This window comes from Leptonotus elevatus, chromosome 2 (assembly GCF_054856555.1).
Source record: "Leptonotus elevatus isolate MCC_2025b chromosome 2, RoL_Lele_1.0, whole genome shotgun sequence".
In the NCBI taxonomy this organism is placed as follows: Eukaryota; Metazoa; Chordata; class Actinopteri; order Syngnathiformes; family Syngnathidae; genus Leptonotus; species Leptonotus elevatus.
In genome coordinates this window covers 43,070,926-43,090,647 of record NC_141240.1, presented here as the reverse complement: position 1 = coordinate 43,090,647, position 19,722 = coordinate 43,070,926, and the positions used below count along the sequence as shown (strand labels likewise).

Here is a 19,722-nt window from a genome sequence, read left to right as displayed (position 1 = left end):
ATGGTGCAGCAAAATATCTTGCAGGATGTAAAAATTGATATTCCACCATGATAGATACCACATTTTTAATGTAATCAAATTTGTATTGCACTATTCTACTGCCAAAAGATTCTGGATAGATTCCAGAATTCACTGATGCCAGAACTCCTCGATGCCCACGTCTTTTCCAAAACCTCACCACGATTTATTAGGATCCTCCTTTGGGTCTCCATAAAACATTTGTTTCCTATAAATTGGTTTGCTTGATGGTACTAACGAGCATGACAACATTGACGACGAGCTTACAAGACTAATCAAAATAAAAACTATTTTCAGTATGACGCAGGGCTCATCCACGATAACGCGACTTTCTTCCTTACAACTTCTGGCCCAACAAATTCTCTCCGGGATCCTGGACACTTTTCAGAACTTTTCGGCCCCGCATCAAAAAGCAACAACTTCTGTACTTATTTTATTTGAGTTGAATAAAGTGTGTTACATTTCAGCCAAAAACAGCCTACATAGTAAGCAAAGAAAAACGGACTTTGGTCTCCATGCGAGGGACGACGCCACAGGGTCGCTCGCATCCAAACGTTTGTGGAAATGTCGCTCTGCAAAATATCGGAGTGAACGGCCATCATTGAAAAAACTTCCAGCTCCGGTCCAAACGTGTGGGACCGTAGCCCATCGTCGCTCGGAGGCTTCCAAATTAGGACAGTATTGCCTTCGTGTTGGCGACAGCGCCAAAGTTGTCCGCGCTGACGGACCTCCGCAGACAGCATTTGCTCAGGTTCTTGTAGCGGTCCTCGCACAGCCTGGAGATCGCCTGAAGACAACATCGCAAGTCTGTGAGCGGCAGAACGCCGAGGTGCGGCAAAGCGCTTGCGGCCGCTCGTATTCACCTCCAGCTTTTGGGCCCGCTTGTTGCTGAGCGGCTCCGCCAGGAAGCCAAAGTTGTTGTCATCGGCGAGCGAGCGCAGGTCAAAGTAGTATTTGGCGTAGACGCTGGCCGGGACGTTGATGTTGAACTGGAGCAACTCGAGGAATTGACGCTCCATCTCGTTCCTGAAAATTCAAACAGATTGCGTCGGAGGAGGAGTTGCCTCAAAATGGTTTGCGCAATTCATCAAAATTCAATTACAATTACAAAATCTGCATCATCGTAAAAAACTGATTATTCATACTCATTTTTGACATTTACACCTTTTAAAAATGTTGTTTCATCCAAAAGGAACTTGCATAATTATAGTGTTTCAAAGAATTGTATTTGTCTTATTTTTTTACATTGAAACATTTTCTTGTTTAGTTCAAAATCTTCAGAGCGAGCACATTCTCCACTCCAACTTCAAGTTCTTGCCAACATAAATAAATAAATATATATTATTATAAATTCTGTTTGGTCCAAAAGGAACTTACATAATTTCTATTTTATTTTTATTATTATATTCTTTCTTTAAATTGGTCTTAATATTTTTAAATGCTTAAACATTTTCTTGTTTTGTACCAAAAAATAATTAATTGTTTGAATAATGTTTTTTTTGTTTTTTTTACATAATTGAGCAGCCCTCGCTTGAAGATGCAAGAGCAATAAAAAAAGACTGATTTGACTTTTGACCTCAGGTAATTGATTCTAGATTAAGGACTCAATTTTCGTGCCCAGTGCAAGTCTAGCACAAAATGCGGTTTAGTTTTGTCCATGGGTGCCGTGGCATACCCCCCCCCCCCCACCCCCCGCGACCCTACCCTCGATAAGCGGAACAAAATGGATGGACATGACATCTACCACACATATCCAAAGAGCTCAGAATCCGACGTAGAGTTCCATCTATTTTCAGCCGCCCACCAAATGATCGGGTGCGACACGGGCGGGCGGAAAACAAACAAACGGCCAGAACGGAGTCCGATTCCCCAACAGGCTAAAAACGAGGCTTGCGCCGCCGCATGGCGCCAAAAAATGGAGACGCGCCGCACTGAATTGTGGGGAGGCTCAACGTGTCCGATTACAATCAGCGCTCACATGTCGTCCACGGCGACGTCTTTGAGGATCTGGCAGTAGTCCACGTTCCAGACCGCCTGGTCGTCCCAGACTTTGGAGGCCAGCAGGATGGCACCTAAAACAATACGCTTCCAGTTGGAGGGACAGATGTCCATCTCGGCGTACGTTAGCAGCCGCTCCAAGTACACCTGTGAGACACAATCGTCATCCAGAAGTCAAGATATCCTTAAGGGGGGTGGGGGGGTGTGGGGGGGGGGGTTGTCAGTGTGAATCCTGTTTTCAAAGTGGTCATCATCTGCAATTTCCTCGCACTACAGCTCCATTTGTGTTGTTCATCACATCCTCTTTTCATAATCACCAATTAGTGCCATTCCAATAAATCAAGGGTGCCCAAAGTTGGGTCCTGAAGAGTTACCGTTTTCCATGTTTCTCTCCACTAACACACCTGAGAGATGATCAGGATCGTTACCGGGCTTCTGCAAAGCGCGCCGATTCGCTGATCATTAGATTCGGCTGCGCTCAAACGTGGAAAACAGGCGGCATGGAAGCTCTCCAGGACCCGACTTGGGCACCACTGCTATAAATGGGCTGGTGTTCCACAGGGTAATATACTTGGCCCAGTTCTCTTTAGTATGTATGTAAAAAAAAAAATTTTTTTAATCTGCAATATTCTGATGTATGACAATTTAGTCTTTTTTTTTTTTGCCATAGTAGATCTGCAGAAAAGGGAGAGTAAACTGTAAGAATAAAATTGTAAATATAATTTCCTGGCTGGAAAAAAAAACAAAAACCAGTTTGTACGTTGTTGACAAAAGAAGCAGAAAACACACACAAGCAAACATTTATTTCATTACAAATCCCTTTTGATTTTAGAATTTTAATTGGACCCTTTTAACAAGAAAATGAATCAAAAATCTGCCTGACGACGACTGATGACAGTCTAAAGTGTTTTTTTGCTCCCTATTTAAAGCGCCTTGTGATAACGCTAACTCTTGTGAATTGCCGCTATATCGTGTCAAAGAAATGGACGTCCGGACGTCCGGGTGCCGACGGGGTGTCATGAACTCACCAGCGTCACAATGGCGCACTCGGCGCTCAGCTGCGCAGAGCTGAACAGCGTGCGTATGAAACGGAAAATGAGCCTGTGCTCGGGGTTGACCGCCGAGTAGTCGTCTGCAACTTTCTCGCGCTGCGGAGACACAAACCGCATTTCGTCAGCCGTCGGCCAAAACGCATTCCGGTGAAAATCGAAATGCTTTCATCTCACCGACAGAGGATGTTTCTTCTCATCAAATATGTCCAGTGAGCGACTGGAATCCCTGCAATTACAAAATGCAAAATACAGAATGTCTTCTTTTTTTTTTCTTATAGTCACACAATTTCATAGTTGAGAATTTCAAAGTTAACAATTCTATCATGCATTTCAACCTTGGAAACATTTCCTCTGTGCGTCCCTTCAGCAGAAACGAACCGCCAGTTACTCATTAACTCATTAACGCTTACGTTACCTTCGCTAAAAGCTTCTCTAAATTGTTGCGTAAGTTCATTGGCGTCGCTAACCGGAAGATGCCCTCATGAATATTCATACCAAGTCAACGAGCAAAAGACTCTCACCTGTTTTTGATGTGATAGTAAATGGCCATGGCCACACTGAAACAAAAAAAGAAGAAGAAAGACATCAGTTTGGGACGTGCGCCACCGCCCAGAACAGATGGAAGGACAAGGGTTCGAATCCTGGACTTGCATTCACCACGCCTGATCATTACTTTTTTTTTTTTCTCTTTTTTCCCCCTTTTTCTCGCCTGATCATTACTAAAGACGCTGCAGAGTTTTTTTTTTTTTAGGAACTCTCATGCATACCCTCAACGTTGCCAGCTCTCATACGTGCCGGAGCGCAAAAGCAAAGTCATGTACCATTTGATGGTGTTCTTGAGGTTGGGCTGGCTGACCGTGCTGTCATCGAGGAAGATCGTAGAGCACGAGTTGTACTTCCTCATGGCGAGGCCGGGGGACATCTGGTGGGAAACGCGCACGTTTAGTGGAAGAGGAAGCTAACCTTGCATTAAGCCAGCCAGTCGTCAAACTATCAAAATCATTTCAGTACGACTGACTGGAGGTTGACAAGATGGCGGGGGCCTCCGCCAGCTGATCTTAGCTTCACATTGATATCTACAATTCTAAACCCTAACCCTTTAGCGGATACGATTAATCAAGCTAAGCTAAGTGTTTTGTTTTACTAGCTCAAACAACTCATTAAAAAAAACACACATTTATATACACATTGCTACACATATGTACTTCAAAATGTATCCAGAGTGAGCAAAGAATGAAGACGAAAACGACAATTGTAAGGCATACTCACATTGCTTATGTAGTTGCTTTTCCGTTTCTCTCGCACTAAATTCAAAGGTGAGAAACAGAATAGCATTTAGGCGACCTCACAGGCGAACAACAATGTCGGAGAAAGACGCACCATCCGTCTGAGACTTGTTAAGGAACAAGGTGTCGGCTCCCGGGTGGTCCGATGGGTTGGTCTCTTGGGCCAGCTCTGAAACGGAAGGAAATGCAATACAGGTGAATCCCGCTGCTCGACGTTGCCGCGCTCGAACCTCTCACCATCGGGGAGTTCTCGGTCACTGATGTGCTGCAGGTACGTCCCAGTGTCCTCGCTCACATCCTCTGCGGTGAAAGGACATTCCTCCAGCTCCAGCTCCCTCCTGCGGCTCTTGGGACTCCCTCTCGGGGAGACGCAGCAGGACACCGAGCCACCCATTGCTTATTTGACAAGAAATGTGGCTGCAAGCTCGCGAGTTGTCAGGCGTGACGTCACGTACACTAGAACATCCGAGTCGATTTCTTATCGATTCGACTATTACCCTTCAACTTCGCGCAGGCTTAAGTGTGTAAAAGCCGGCGTGCGAGGCTCCTCGGCGAAAGGTGGCTTAGCTTCAGAGAACAAGGATGTGCGCTGTTTGACAAATATGCAAACAAAGCAGACATGTCTTGAACAGCTGACATGTTCAGGGCGCGCGCGAAGCAATGGAAGCGCCGCCGCATTTTTGGATGGCTTCAAGCGTAGATGGCAAATGCTTCAACGTGTCAAACATGTCAGGTCATCTTACTTAGCAGAGATTTAAAAAAACACAAAGTCACCGCTTTCTCTTGACCCACGGGTAGCTGCTGCCCGGCTAGCTTCCGCTTCCGCATCCCGTTCCGATCCACGACTTCGCTTGATATTAATAATAACCGGAGCGAAAAAATTTCAAAGCTAGCGTCGAGCGAAGGTACAAAGATAAACACAATCAATGGCCCTGAAGGGAGATTGAACATAGAAGAAACGAATTCGATTTGTCAAACGACATCCCACGTTAGCTCTCATGTTTTGCACATAGTTGGTGACGGACGGCCGACCACTTGCGCTTCCAATAAACGTCATATCCGGGGAATGACTTTCAAGATAATTAAGATACGCCATTTAAGACGCCGTAACATTTCCGGTAGTGTATTTGTCGCCATTTATACTTACTCCGGTGTTTATTACATGACGTCAATCTGTTTCAGAAGAGACAACCACACTCGACAATGGCAAACATTCTAACGGGATTTAGAATATTACTTTCTGATTTCAAAAAAGCTTTTTGTTTGCAATGTGCTTTAATGAATGTGCATTACAGTTTAATAAACACACGTATAGTTGCCACGTCTTGAATCATTTATTTTGAACAGCAACATGAATCGAAAATTGTGTTTGTGCATCTACCATTATACTTTATAATTGGTTACTTTGATGTGATTGGCTAAAAACTCATCATATGAAATGATTTTTCAATCATTTTTGGAAAGATAAAACCCTAGTGCAGGGGTGCTCAAGTTGGGTCCTCGAGAGCCCCTATCCAGCCTGTTTTCCGTGTTTCCCTCCTGCAGCACAGCTGAATCTAATGATCAGCTCATCAGCAAGCTTTGCAGAAGCCTGATAGCGATCCTGATCATGAATCCAGGTGTGTTAGTTATAGGGGCTCTCGAGGACCCAACTTGAGCACCCCTGCCCTAGTGCATGTTCTTTGTTTTGATATGTAAATGCTAAATGTGATTTGGCCCTTTTCTTGCCTATCGCATATGTTAAATTAAGTTGAAATCAAAATGGGCGTGACATTTGTAAACTTGCAAGTGCGACCTCCTGCAATCCCGCCTGTTCGCATACTGTAATGTAGTGATCATATTCACCAGGAGAGGGCAACAGCGTGGCAACTTCGCAAGAGCGGTGATGACGGTGAGCTCAGCTTCAGCGGAAGTGGAACATGTCGACGCAATTGAATTTCAACTGGCATGGCTCTGGTTCCGTATGTAGAGAATGTGGTGCCTGCGCTTTCCAAACTTCAAAATTCATCAGCGCGTTTTCATTTTGCCGGCCATGACATCCTCATTGCTCAGGATTGGAGGACGCTTGGAGTCGCAGCGGTTGTGTGGGACGCGGTCGGTCACGTGAACGATCGAACGATCGAACGCTTCGACGATGTGCTCGAATGTATGATCATGCTTTTTTTTTTTTTTTTTGGCAGGCCGTTGTCTTGTGTATGTACTTGGAGCTGGGCCATGTGGATCTCAAGGGAAAAGTGTCCATTGAGCTGGGAGCGGGCACTGGACTGGTGGGCATCGTTGCAGCTCTGCTGGGTAAATCGCACCCGATGGCGTGACTGCGACTGCATATGCCTTCGCAGTGTTCACGCTTCAAAAAGTGAATTTGTGTTTTTCTCGACTTCACAGGCGCCAACGTGACCGTCACCGACAGGAAGTGTGCTCTGGACTTCCTTTCTACCAATGTCAAAGCCAACCTGCCCTCTGACCTTCAGCAATCCGTAGTGGTGTCCGAGCTGTCTTGGGGCGAGGGCCTCGCCCGCTTCCCAGCGGGGGGGTTCGACCTGGTCCTGGGAGCGGACATCGTTTACCTGGAGGACACGTTTGTGCCGCTGATCCGGACACTTCAGCATTTGTGCGCCGAAGCCACGGCGGTGCTGCTGGCATGCAGGATACGCTACGAACGAGATCGCACATTTTTAAACATGCTGCGGGGGCGTTTCACTGTCGAGGAGGTTTTCTATGAAAAAAGTAGGGACATTCATATATACAAAGCTTGGAAACAACTGCCCAGGAGGGATTTATGATTTCTTTGTAAAGATGTCTAATCTAAATAAATGTTTTGCAATGCAACTTATGAGAAAGACTTTTTTTTTTATTAACAGCTGCCAAAACGTAACAGCTCTAACATAACGTATCGTACAAGTCGGTGCAGACATTAAGAAAATCAATGAAAAGCCACAAGAATTATAACAAAGTCTCATTTTACATCATACCTAAGAAAACATGTTATTCCATCACGAATGAAGTCTTCTTGGCGTGGGTGCGCTTTGCAATCCTCGTTTGACCAAAAAGTCAAATGTGCAACACTTTATCAAATTCGTGTGCGACATGATTTTGAAGATGGAAACTGACCTTCCCAACATGTTGTGATGATCAATGACGGTTTTAAGTCGCTTCAGTGTTTCACGTTTGAATACGGAATACAAAGGAAACGGAAAATAGATTTCAAATCCAAACCATGTGATAGTTTCCCCCCTCCAAGTCTCGGCAAGACCATCAACCGGCACGTTTACAAAAAGCTCGTGGCGTCGACTTTGCTCGTCAAGCGTTGTGGCACAACTCATGGCTCCGCCCCTTTTTAACGTGTCTTCACACATTGTGCTGGCCCAAGAACGTGGTTGTGTTGAAGCACTCACCCAACCTGGTGCGTTTACTTCAAACTTGTCATTTGGATTTTGAACCATCTCGAAAACCGGGCCTGGAACTTTTCCGACACAACTTTTATATCCGGATTGTTCCAGCAAGGAAAAGTGCATTTTCTATACAAACTCGTCTTACTCATTGGAACTTCTCAACTTTCCCGATGGAAGTCCGAGAAGTGAAAATGCATCGTCGCGGGCCGCCGGCGACGATGCACGTATTGCATAACAAGTTGTAAGCGGGGCTCATTCTTTTTGGTTTTTAATATAAGAAAATAATGATTAGAATAAAAGCCACAATACAAAAAGCATTTCATATGACTTGGATCGCACACACGCGTTATGTCCGTTATTCTTTCTCCACATTTTCCTCATTGCAGGTCTGAAAAAAGACCTTATTGCAAACGCAGATGTGTGGAAATCCAGTCTTCAAATTTTTTTTTTTTAAATGATCAGTAAAACAAAAACAAACAAAAAACAATGACCCTGCAGTAATAAGGTTAGAGACAAATTGTCAATTTTAAAAGAAAGTCCACAAATCGCTTGCGTTTCCTGCGACATTAAACATGAAAAGCCGCACGCACGCACGCACGCACGCACGCACGCACGCACGCACGCACGTTCACGTAGCAAGGCAAAGTGAGCGAGCAAAGAGGGCAAATGGCAAAGGAGGAGGCGGAAGGAAAACATCAACACAGCTCAAAAAGATGCAAAAAGGGCGAAACTGCTTGTGCTGTTGCAGTTTGATCTCCGAGTGAGGCGGGCGTGGCCGCGCGCGGGGGGGGCAACGCTTCGATCCCGAGCGCCCGCCGATGACATCTTGCACTTTCATGGGTGACAAAATCCCTTCCATTTATGGGCGCTCCTCTGAGGACACGCCCACTCGTCACCATGTCAACGGGACAGAACGCACACTTGGAACTGGCAGCTCGTTTTGCTTACTGGGCCACATGAATTTCTTGCCGTTTTTTTTTTGTGTTTGTTTTTTAGGAAGCAAAACAAGGAGAGAGAAAAGTGGAGTGGCGTCCATTTGCATGGCTCTTCGTGGAGTCTCTGTACATTCCCATGGCTGCGCCTACTCCGATTTGTGGCAGTACAAGTCTTTGAGGGCTTTAAGTTCCTCGATGAGGGTTTTGTTCTGGTTCTCCAGCACGGCGACGCGATTCTCCAAACACTTGACGTACTCCTTCTTCTTCCTGCGACACTCGCGGGCCGCCTCCCTGGACGAGACGGCAAAAGGACATTTTGAAAAACGGTCTCGGGTTGCGGGGCTGTTATGGCGCAGGATCGCCAGCGACGTACCTGTTTTTCATAAGGCGCACCTCCCTTTTGCGCGTGACTTCCTCGGTTCCCGTCCCCATACCCAACGCAGGCGAGGTCGCCATGACAACCCCGGCGCTGGCTGGCGCTGTGCGGATCTGATAAGCCTGAACGTCTCCAGAGGCGGCTGAAGGGCGAGAGGAAAGTTTACGAATAGATAAGTGTTGTTCCGATACCGTTTTTGGGCCCACGATACTCAACGTGAAAAAGCTGCCCTGCCATTGGTTCAGAGCATTCAAGGGCCAATCGGATATCTTGGCTCGGCACGCAGTGAACACGTCACACGTCAGTGAATGTCGTGCAAGAGCAAGACACAAGATGCTGCATCCAAAATCCGATTTCAGCGTCAGAATTCATGGTAATCGACATGTTGCTTGTTCGTACTCATCGATACCGATACCACCGTTTTTCATGCAGTGTCGAGGGCTTCTGCCGATACCAGTATCGGTATCGGAACAACACTACTAATAGAGCTGTCAAAATTAATCACAACTATTTTAACTTATTTGCTCCCAAAAATGTTTAAATACGTTTTAAGTGTCCCAAAGACGTATTTATACATTTTCTTTGAGTGTTTTTTTTTTATGCTGGAGCTTTGATGCAGCCTTAAAGCAATGGTAGTTATTACACAAACGGCCAGCAGGTGGCATCAGAGTATAAGAGATCAACCAGGGCCATGTTGCAAAAAGCTCTTCCCTTACTGTGTTACACAGATTTGCGAATAAACTGTATTCTAACGCTAATTGCTGCAAAACGGAAACAGATAGAAATATACTTTTTTCCCTGATGATAGAAGAGACTTTAATCTTTCTCTTGGTAGGTTCCATGTTTTCTATCAATAGAAGAGTCAAAATCCAGTCAAACAGCCGGGAGCGAAGGGGGTTGCTTCAGCGAAAATGGCTGCCTGTCAATGAGTTAATAATCGAGCAATCGTTTGGAGCCATTTTTTAACAGGAAATTGTCCAAATCCTCTGCTTTCAGCAAACCAACAGTAATTGTTTCACAGATTTCTGTAGTCCTTCATGAAAGAAGACGGATTATCTTCGGCGTTTCATCAAAATAAGATCCATTTTTACTTTGGAAATCAATATCAATAGATTTATCGATTCTAAAAATATTCACAAGTGACAGCACAAGAGGTAAAGTTACTAAGATCAAAACCAAAGAAACCGTGTCCGGCCGCCATCTTTTCTCACCTTGTACAACCACCTGGTTGCTCGGCAACAGGATTTGTTGCCCATCACTTGTCTGGGCGTATTGCAAAATGGTGGCGCCAGGTTGGGCTGCGTTGGCCATGGTGAGCGCTTGCAGGCCCTGGACGCCATCGGTCCCATTATTGGTCAACTGGATGGCCCCTCCCTGAGTGATGGCGACTGCGGGGGGGGGGGGGCAGATTTTGTTGGACACGTCAGCCATTAAATGTCTTCAAAGCCGCATTGCAAGCCGGCGGCGGGCAGCGAACGTACTGTACTGGCCGCTGCTGGTTTGGTAGATGGGCGTCGGCATGGTGACGGTGGTGATGGCCGGGGCCGAGTCGTCTTCCGACTTTTCTTCCTCGATGCACGCAACCGCCGGAGCGTCGGATGACAAGTCGTTGAGGATTTTCCTGAACAGACGAGCAGACGTGCGTGACGATCGAGTTGGGCCGACCCATTTTGAAAAAAGAAGCAAATTGTGCTTTAATATGTGATTATTGTATTGGACGGATTTATCTTTTAAACAAGAAATTCATTCATAAACAAAATCATCTTACACAAAAATGAAGGCAAATGAAGCATGAATTAATATGAAATATGAAATATGAAACATTGTTCATTTGGTAAACAATTTGCCTTGTCGTCTTTCAAGCGTTCACGACAACTTCAGAACATTTTTGCAAACTCACCGAAGTCAGTAAGTCATAAATCAGATTAGAACAATAATGCAAACAAATCTTTGACTTCATCTCTTCAACTTGGCCAACATGGCTGAAAAGTGTACCACAATACAAGTAGTTCATTCAATCATGAGTGGATTTAAAAAAAAAAAATGCTTTTGAAAATAAGGACGTGGAGAAATAAAGACTGAATTTAGGTATAATGAACCTTTAATAAGAGGTTAAGGCAACTATAAAAAGTGAAATAAAGTTCCTAGTAGGTCAAATAAGTATTTCAAGAATCAATATTGATGATTATTATTATTATTTTCTTGCCTATTTGAAATGAGGAAAAACAATGACATTGAATAAGTGCAGCGTAAATGTTTAGTTTTTTTACGGAAGACGCAACCCCGAAGCAATATCGATAGATGCAGTTGCATTAACCTTCATTCAATCTTAATACAAAGTGTAGCATATATATATATATATATATAAATAAATACATATATATATATATATATATAAATAAATAAATATATATATATATATAAATAAATAAATATATATATATATATATATATATATATATATAAATAAATAAATATATAAATAAATAAATATATATATATATATATATAAAAACGTATCAACTAATAGTTTCTCGGCGTTACAGTTGCGCAACCATCACTCATTATTGCCATCATCCATTCATGTTTAATGCTGTACTTGCCTGATTGTGACTCGAGTGTGATGCTACGTGTTGGAGGTGGCTAACGCCGAAGCTAGCACGTCCGTTACTTCGAAATGACGTATCCATCCGGAGCTGTTTAATGGCATTAACATGCGCAATCCAATCTTAGTTGACTGCTCATTTATTGGAGCCAAATACATGACCTTTAAGGCCAGACATATCCCAATATTTTACATTTATGCACTTGCATTTTTAGTTGTAGTTGTAGTTTTTAGTAGTTTTAGCATTTTACAGTTCAGCGAAATGATGTGTCCATTATGCCGGATGGCAAAAATGTTCTTGTGGTTTACCAGCAAGCGGCGCCTGCTCGGCTCCAGAGCAAGGAGCCGCTTTCTCACACACGCCGGGAACATTTATTGACGGGCATGAGCCGATAGGAGTAAAAATATCAAGGTATCGGCTCGAAAATGTGACTATTTGAAATATTTGGGGAAATAATCATATTTTTTTCCATGTAATATATTCACATAGAAAAATTGGTACATTTAGTTTCTAAGTAAATAAATGTTTATTGTTCCTCTGTTTTTATTTTTCTTAGCAATATCCAATCACTGATGGGCGATTTTTAAAACAGACTTCACACGTACACTTTTTTCAAATAATTTTTTTTTATAAGTAGGCTACAATGCAAACTAAAAATCCAAGGCACTCGTGTCCACTTCGGTCAGCTCCGCCGCGCTCATGCGACACGTGGACTAATTGAAGGCAATCAAGACTGCTTGTTAAGTTCAACGCAAGCCGTTCAAATAATTGTTCAGCCCGACGACTCCGACAAATAAGACACGCGATACGTTGGAAAGGCAATATTTTGAACAAGGTTGTGGGAAAAGTAAACAAGAAAGCACATACCTGTACGAAGGTCGCCTGGAAAGGATCTCTCGCCTCTTCTGGGAATCCGTGGCGCTGTCGACAGACTCTTGAGAGTCCTCGCTCTCGGCAAGCGTTGAAATCTGTGCAAGGAATAAAGCATTTCGTTTGTTGCATTTTGCCGACGCAAGCGCCGGGTATTTGGTGGCGCACCTGAACGGTTTGGACCTGAGGCGACTGGATGACGGAGGGCTGGGCCGCTTGGATCACGCCGTGCACTTGAACCGTTTGGCCGTTGGGCAGCTGCACCAAGGCCACCGTGGGACTGCCGGACGACGTCTGGCTCGATGCGAGGGAGGCCTGCCGGCAACACAGCGCAGACACTTAGGACACTTTCTGGTCACCGATAAGACGACAACAGAGTTTCCCGAGCGTTACTTAGCCAAGGCGTACGTCTCACGTTAGAAAAGAAAACTCACGTCGTACCTTTACTAAGTGATAGGATGATGGCTTTTTTTTTTCAGGCCCGATGATTAGTATTCATAGAGGTTGATAACCAATCATTTAAGCTGATATTAATTTGCAATAAAACAGAAAATATCAGCGTGAATATTTAAAATAAAAAAACATTGTTGAAATGCCATTAAACTTTCACTTTATTTTTATTTTTTTTTATTTTGCAGGTAGTTTCCAGTGTCAGCAGCATCTTTCATAAATTTAAGTGAAAATCTAAATAACAAAAAAAAAAAAAAACAAATAAAAAGTTCCCTGGGGTTGACCATGTTTGAAATGGACCTCGAAAGCTGCTATCTCAACGAGCATTGAATGTTTGCTTGCTAACGTAGCGAATTTGGGCTTTCGTCAGGATTTGTAAAACGTTTTCAAAAAATGTTCACAGATGGTGAAAATTTGTGTAGTTCCGATACCGTTTTTGGCCCACGATATGATACTCAGTTTTGCAGTATCGGCCGATGCCGATACCACACCGTCCGATAACTACCTTTTTTTTCCCCCAACGAAAAAGCTGCCCTGCCATTGGTTCAGAGCATTGAAGGGCCAATCGGACATCTTGGCTCAGCACGCAGTGAACACATCACACGTCAGTGAATGTCGTGCACAAGCAAGATATAAAATGCGGTATCCAAAGTCCTATATTAGCGTCGGAAATAATGCATGCAATCGGCATGTTACTTGTTAGTACTTGCCAATGCCGCTGTTTTGATCGGGGCCTCTCCCGATGCCGATATCGAGTCAACACTAGTGAAAATGTACTCCAAACGTTATTGCGACAAGTAAAAACAGTGAACATCTTTGCAATATACCTTACAAATCTGGATGGAAATCCAAAAAGAGTTGCATTTGCGACCATTCAGTGTCAAACCATCTGTATCGGCTTTCAGATCTTTTTTTTTTTTTTTAAAGCCAAATATTGGCAGCGATAATCGGCACAGACGATAATCGGTCTATCCCGACCATTTACCAAACCGGTTCACAAAAAGTGGATTTTTTGGGGGGGGGGGGGGGGTCAAAATATTTAACAGTGGATAATTTCCCGCAGCACACTGGCTGCCAATCATTGGGTTAGAATATTGAAAACGATGTCAGCGGCGATGTGATGTGGTTACCTGGGCCAGGCCAATGTCAGACTCTTGCTTCACACCCGTTTCACCACTTTGCTGTGTATCTGCACAAGCTTCCATTGTCATTTAAAACCTGCACGATGAAAAAAAAACCTTAAATGTATGTGCATTAGTATTAAGTCAGTGTCTTCATCACGTTCATGTGCACAGCTGTCATCCAGCGGGGATGCTTGATTGACCTTAGCAACTTTTGAAGGCATCCCGAAGGAGGGTGTGGCATCGTGAACACGCGTGCACGCATTTCTTTCCCACAAAATAAACACAATAAAAATAAGCAACGATGAACCGGGTTAGCAAACCGATCGCAGTCCAACGCATCCATTTGCGGTCTCGCTGCCTTAGTTGTGTGCAGATATAGTGCATGTAGCATGCCGCTAGCCCCCGTGGCCAACATTGTTTCGTTAGCATGCTAACAAGCTAATGAACGCGTATTAACTTTAATTCCGCTTGAAATAAGACAGTTTACTTTCCTTCGCATTCGCACCGCGAGTCGTTAGTGGTCGGATTAAAACGCGCATCCAATGATTAATTCAAACTTAAGGTGATTTATATTGCAAAGTTGCAGACATGGAGGATTTGCGAGGGAAAATTCTATAACTGAGTCCCACACAGTTTATATGCTTCATGTTTATTTCACAACAATGGAGCTGCTCAAATGTATCAGACAAACTGCTTCTGTAACTTAGTCTAACGGTGTTATGAATTGTATTTGATTTTTCTTTCTCTTTTTTTTAATGTATAAGTCTGACTTCTTTTTTTCTTTTTTTTTGCAAGCATTGCAGCGACTGACTCATTTTAGTTAGCCTCTGCAACGCCGCCGCCATGATTTCTTTGTTGGCGTTGTGCGGATACAAGCCGCAAATAAACGTTGCGGGCAGCCATTTAACTGTCTAGCAAAGATCGGATGCGTATCCTCTTACCAACACAGACTCGCTTCGTCACTCCCGGGTCTACGGAGCTCCACTTTTATTCAGACCGACACGTAAGCGACCGCGTCAGGCTACACCTCCGTCGCGTCACCGAGAACAACAACACCGAGAGGAGGACGAGGGCTACGACGACAGCGCGGAATCGGCAAGAAACGAGCGGATGTCCGGAAAGGGCCGAAGACGGCCGAGCGGCCGAGAACACGCGAGTAAGGCCGAGAGCTTCTTCCTCTTCTGTTATAGGTGTTGGCATACAAGGATTTGGTTGCATTAGCGCCCCCTTCGGTTCCGACACGGTTCTTAGGAATAATTCACATTGTGTTGCTGTAAGTTTGCCTGGCCAATTGATAATCAAACATGTATATATTTTTTAAATGACTTCAACAAAACCTGCTTTGGATTAATTTCACGAATCCCAACGTGTCAGTGCTGTGACTAGTGGTTAAGTACATCTAAAAAAAATTATATATATATATTTTTTTAAATTAGCTGAAGCATTATGACCATATTATTATTATTATTATTATTATTATTATTATTATTATTATTATTATTCAATGTCAATTCCCAAGGAGGGTGTTGTATCCCAGAAAGATTGTCCGTTTATTAAATGCTGTGGTAATGCAATTATCACGTCAACTCTTTCCAGTGCAAGGTACACAAGGTACAAGGTACTTATTCAAAGTAGTTTTCATGTTACAATGAAAACCATGCACAATATTGACATGTTAATGACTAATTAATTATTTTAAATAGTCCAACAAAAGGAGTTCATAAGGAATAGTTATTTTCTTTTAGCTCACTGACATTTTTACATGATGCCATTTCAAATTGTGAATGACGAAAAGAAATTGAAAACAGTATGTTTAAATGTCAATTCTTTGATTTTGATGTATTTTCTTTGGGGTGGCACTGGCAACATTATGTGCACATTATAGTTATATCCTCATTTAAAAGTCATGATTATAAGAGAACAGTGACTGGCGGACCTTTCTCCTTGCGAGGTGGTTTAAGTGCTTAACAATATTGACTGACTGGCAAGTTCTCGTTCGAAACTATTTCTCGCAACGTTCCCATTTTCCGCCATGAAGCAGCAATGTGTCTTGTCGTCCACATGGTGGCAGTATAATTCTTCCCGTCTCCTTCGCCATCCCGCCTCATGTTCATTGGCATCATGTTTCTCTCACCCGAGCCTGGCCGTGGGTGCAATAGGTGAGATGAGCCACTATCTTCTTTCCTTTTTAATGGAAGGCCAGCGGATTTCGGCCATGCGGTGCTTATTATGTACTATTTACAGCTCTTGCATTCGCAATACGCTGGCCTCTCCCTGGTCATCAAGCCAGGCCATAAAATGTTCTCATTATCTCTGTCATTCGCCCGCTGTGGGGGCCGCCGCAGCAAAGTGGCTTCTAAGCTGTGGCAGCTGCTCAAAATCCTGCGGGGAAAATGAGACTTCAGACCAATTTATGACCATCATCTCTATGTGCGAGGTCAACACAGCCGCTCTTCAACCCGCACGTACAGATGTGAAACATAGCGAGCGAGTGATTGAAGATCCCAGCGGTGCAAACACTTCTGACCGAAACGCCGTCCTTTGCAATAAAGCGTGCGTGGCGGCATGCGGCATCTGCAAGGATTTCAATTTTTGCACTTTCCCATTCAAAGTGAGGCAAGAAATACAAATCTTTTCACGTACGTGCTTGGTTTGATGAGACGTTGAGTTCCCTTAAGACCGCCAGCGTCCATCAATTGCAAGTGCAAACATATTTGCCACATGATTGTGCCATTTGGTCAATAAATAGTGCGCTTATGTGTTCATATTCTTTTTGTCACCATTCCACTTCTATTGTTGTTTCTTGGCGCTTGGCAAACAACGTAATGGGGCAACTGCAGTGTGGATCCTGATTTCACTCCTTCGAAGATTTTGGTCTTTTTCAGGATAAGAACACTCCTTCGAAGATTGTTCTTATCCTGAAAAAGACCAAAAAGGAAGCAGTGGAGGCATCCATCCATTCATCCATCCATTTTTTCCTCCATCCATCCATTCATTCATCCATCCATTTTTTCCTCCATCCATCCATCCATCCATTCATCCCTCCATGCATCCATCATCCATCCATTCATCCATCCATCCATTAAGCATCCATTAATCCATCCATCCCTCCATCATCCATCCATTCACCCATCCATCCATCCATCCACCCTCCATCCATCCATCCATCCACCCCTCCATCCATCCATCCACCCTCCATCCACCCCTCCATCCATCCATCCACCATCCATCCATCCATCCATCCATCCACCCCTCCATCCATCCACCCCTCCATCCATCCACCCATCCATCCATCAATCCATTAAGCATCCATTAATCCATCCATCCATTCACCCATCCATCCACCCATCCATCCATCCATCCACCCTCCATCCATCCATCCATCCATCCATCCATCCACCCCTCCATCCATCCATCCACCCATCCATCCATCCACCCTCCATCCATCCATCCATCCACCCCTCCATCCATCCACCCATCCATCCATCCATCCATACCTCCATCCATCCACCCATCCATCCATCCATCCATCCACCCTCCATCCATCCATCCACCCATCCATCCACCCTCCATCCATCCATCCATCCATCCACCCCTCGATCCATCTATCCACCCCTCCATCCATCCATCCACCCCCCATCCATCCATTCATCCCTCCATCCATCCACCCCTCCATCCATCCATCCATCCATCCATACCTCCATCCATCCACCCATTCATCCATCCATCCATCCATCCACCCTCCATCCATCCATCCACCCTCCATCCATCCATCCATCCATCCATCCACCCCTCGATCCATCTATCCACCCCTCCATCCATCCATCCACCCCCCATCCATCCATTCATCCACCCCTCCATCCATCCACCCCTCCATCCATCCATCCATCCACCCTCCATCCATCCATCCATCCATCCATCCACCCCTCCATCCATCCACCCATCCATCCATCCATCCACCCCTCCATTCATCTATCCACCCCTCCATCCATCCATCCACCCCCTATCCATCCCTCCATCCATCCATGCATCCATCATCCATCCATCCATTCATCCATCCATCCACCCCTCCATCCATCCATTAAGCCATCCATCCATCCACCCCTCCATCCAGTTGCCCAATTATCTTTATGAAAGTGTGACACAGCTAAATGTTTTGCTTCCTGTCTGTCCAAAAATTAAACTTAGCCAAAATGGGAAAAATCCCTTAATTATGCACGTCTTCATCACATTCTCCCTCTCACCATGCATGGTCAGCGTGCGTTGCGATGAAATGAGATTGGCCTTGCCGATGCCGCAAGAGAAAATCCGATGTTCGAGGCTACCGGAGAGCCGCGGCCGGCTGCAAATCACGGCCCAAAGAGTGGAGCCCATGATGTGAAAGACGCCCCCCAAAATGGCGTAGGAGGAGGATGGGAGTTTAATCTGCAGCATGTAGCGACCCGACTCCGATCTATAGCCCTTTCCCCTCTCCTTAAATCCAGCTGTCAAACCTCTTGGCTTAACACGAGCTCCTGAAAGCCCATCGACGGCGCGGCCTGCGACACTTTGTATCCCTTCAGCCCGCTTGCGCCTTCAACCGTTGGCTCCTCCCCTTCGCTTGCGTTTCTAGTCACATGTTCCTATTGCAACAGTGACACCCGTTCACTTTGCGGGCAGTGGCTGTCGCCAGCACCTCCTCTCGACACAATTATTGGGTGTATTAATCACATCATAATGTCAACATTGGAAACAGCCCCAAATCTTGCAGAGAGTGGAAAATATCAAAGCTGCCACTCAAGCTAGGAGAGAGTCTGGAATGTGGCCGAGGGCGCAATTGGACTCCTTTGAATACCACTGACCTTATATGCTTGCTTTTTATCACAAGTGGAATTATCGGGCTCGCATATGAACACCTGGCGGGGGTTGCCATGGCTACAAGGCCCCACGTGCACGCGCACTCACAAACACAAGAGAAGGTTTTCAAATCGGAGTTGCTTGCGATGTCACATTGGAGCCGAAGGCGGCAACGTTATCCCAACGTGGCCAGATTGTGCTGAACCCGGACCTCGTCTTAATCCAGGCTGGAGGCACCGCGCTTTATTAGACCGCGTCTGGTAGTCACGTGAACATTTGCGAGGTAAATATGAACTGGCCTTCATCTTCCAAATCTGCCATCAAGTTATATGGGTTTAAAACTGGGCTCACAGACGTAATGTGGCAGTTGGTATTAAAATGTTACTCTTGCTTGCAGAAGTCGTCATCTTGATTCTTCAGCGACGTAACACAAACCCTTTCATAGGAAAGGTTAATGATGTTTGAGACGTTGTGCCTGATGATAGCGATCATCTTTCCATCCATTTTCTGAGCCGCTTATTCCTCACCAGGGGTCGCGGGGTTGCTGGAGCCTATCCCAGCGGGCTGCGAGCAGTAGACGGACGGGGTTTACCCTGAATTGGTTCGATAGTGATCAGTATTTCTTAAAATGCTGAATATGTACTCAATAGACGTACATTTTGATTTATACCTTCAGACTAGTTTAATTATTTGGTCCACAGTCGTTAGTTATGCAAAATAATATTTCAAGAGCTCTTTCAAAAAAGTGATGAAGGCTCAATAATAATAATAATAATAAT

The 19,722-nt window shown here is 44.6% G+C and overlaps 4 protein-coding genes across 6 annotated transcripts in view; 1 reads left to right on the top strand and 3 right to left on the bottom strand.

The window, feature by feature from the left end:
- Nucleotides 1–19,722, bottom strand: part of LOC147180124 (receptor tyrosine-protein kinase erbB-4-like) — a 327,725-nt gene that overhangs the window by 167,627 nt on the left and 140,376 nt on the right. The window lies entirely within an intron of this gene.
- LOC147180127 (cyclin-Y-like protein 1) lies at nucleotides 439–5,395 on the bottom strand. The gene is made up of 10 exons (XM_086068543.1): nucleotides 4,592–5,395; nucleotides 4,449–4,523; nucleotides 4,338–4,372; nucleotides 3,890–3,990; nucleotides 3,590–3,625; nucleotides 3,243–3,294; nucleotides 3,045–3,164; nucleotides 1,997–2,163; nucleotides 882–1,044; nucleotides 439–805 (listed from the first exon to the last, which is right to left on the bottom strand). The coding sequence occupies exons 1-10, from the start codon at nucleotides 4,746–4,748 to the stop codon at nucleotides 689–691; spliced, it is 1,023 nt and encodes a 340-aa protein (XP_085924669.1). The 5' UTR covers nucleotides 4,749–5,395; the 3' UTR covers nucleotides 439–688.
- LOC147180126 (protein N-lysine methyltransferase METTL21A-like) lies at nucleotides 6,220–7,183 on the top strand. Its single transcript, XM_086069567.1, has 3 exons — nucleotides 6,220–6,448; nucleotides 6,535–6,646; nucleotides 6,740–7,183. The coding sequence occupies exons 1-3, from the start codon at nucleotides 6,302–6,304 to the stop codon at nucleotides 7,135–7,137; spliced, it is 657 nt and encodes a 218-aa protein (XP_085925693.1). The 5' UTR covers nucleotides 6,220–6,301; the 3' UTR covers nucleotides 7,138–7,183.
- On the bottom strand, nucleotides 7,185–15,240 carry LOC147180125 (cyclic AMP-responsive element-binding protein 1-like). Its single transcript, XM_086069566.1, has 8 exons — nucleotides 15,049–15,240; nucleotides 14,114–14,201; nucleotides 12,702–12,848; nucleotides 12,531–12,631; nucleotides 10,539–10,678; nucleotides 10,269–10,445; nucleotides 9,055–9,199; nucleotides 7,185–8,972 (listed from the first exon to the last, which is right to left on the bottom strand). Exons 2-8 carry the CDS (start codon nucleotides 14,192–14,194, stop codon nucleotides 8,828–8,830), a joined length of 936 nt encoding a protein of 311 aa, XP_085925692.1. The 5' UTR covers nucleotides 14,195–14,201; nucleotides 15,049–15,240; the 3' UTR covers nucleotides 7,185–8,827.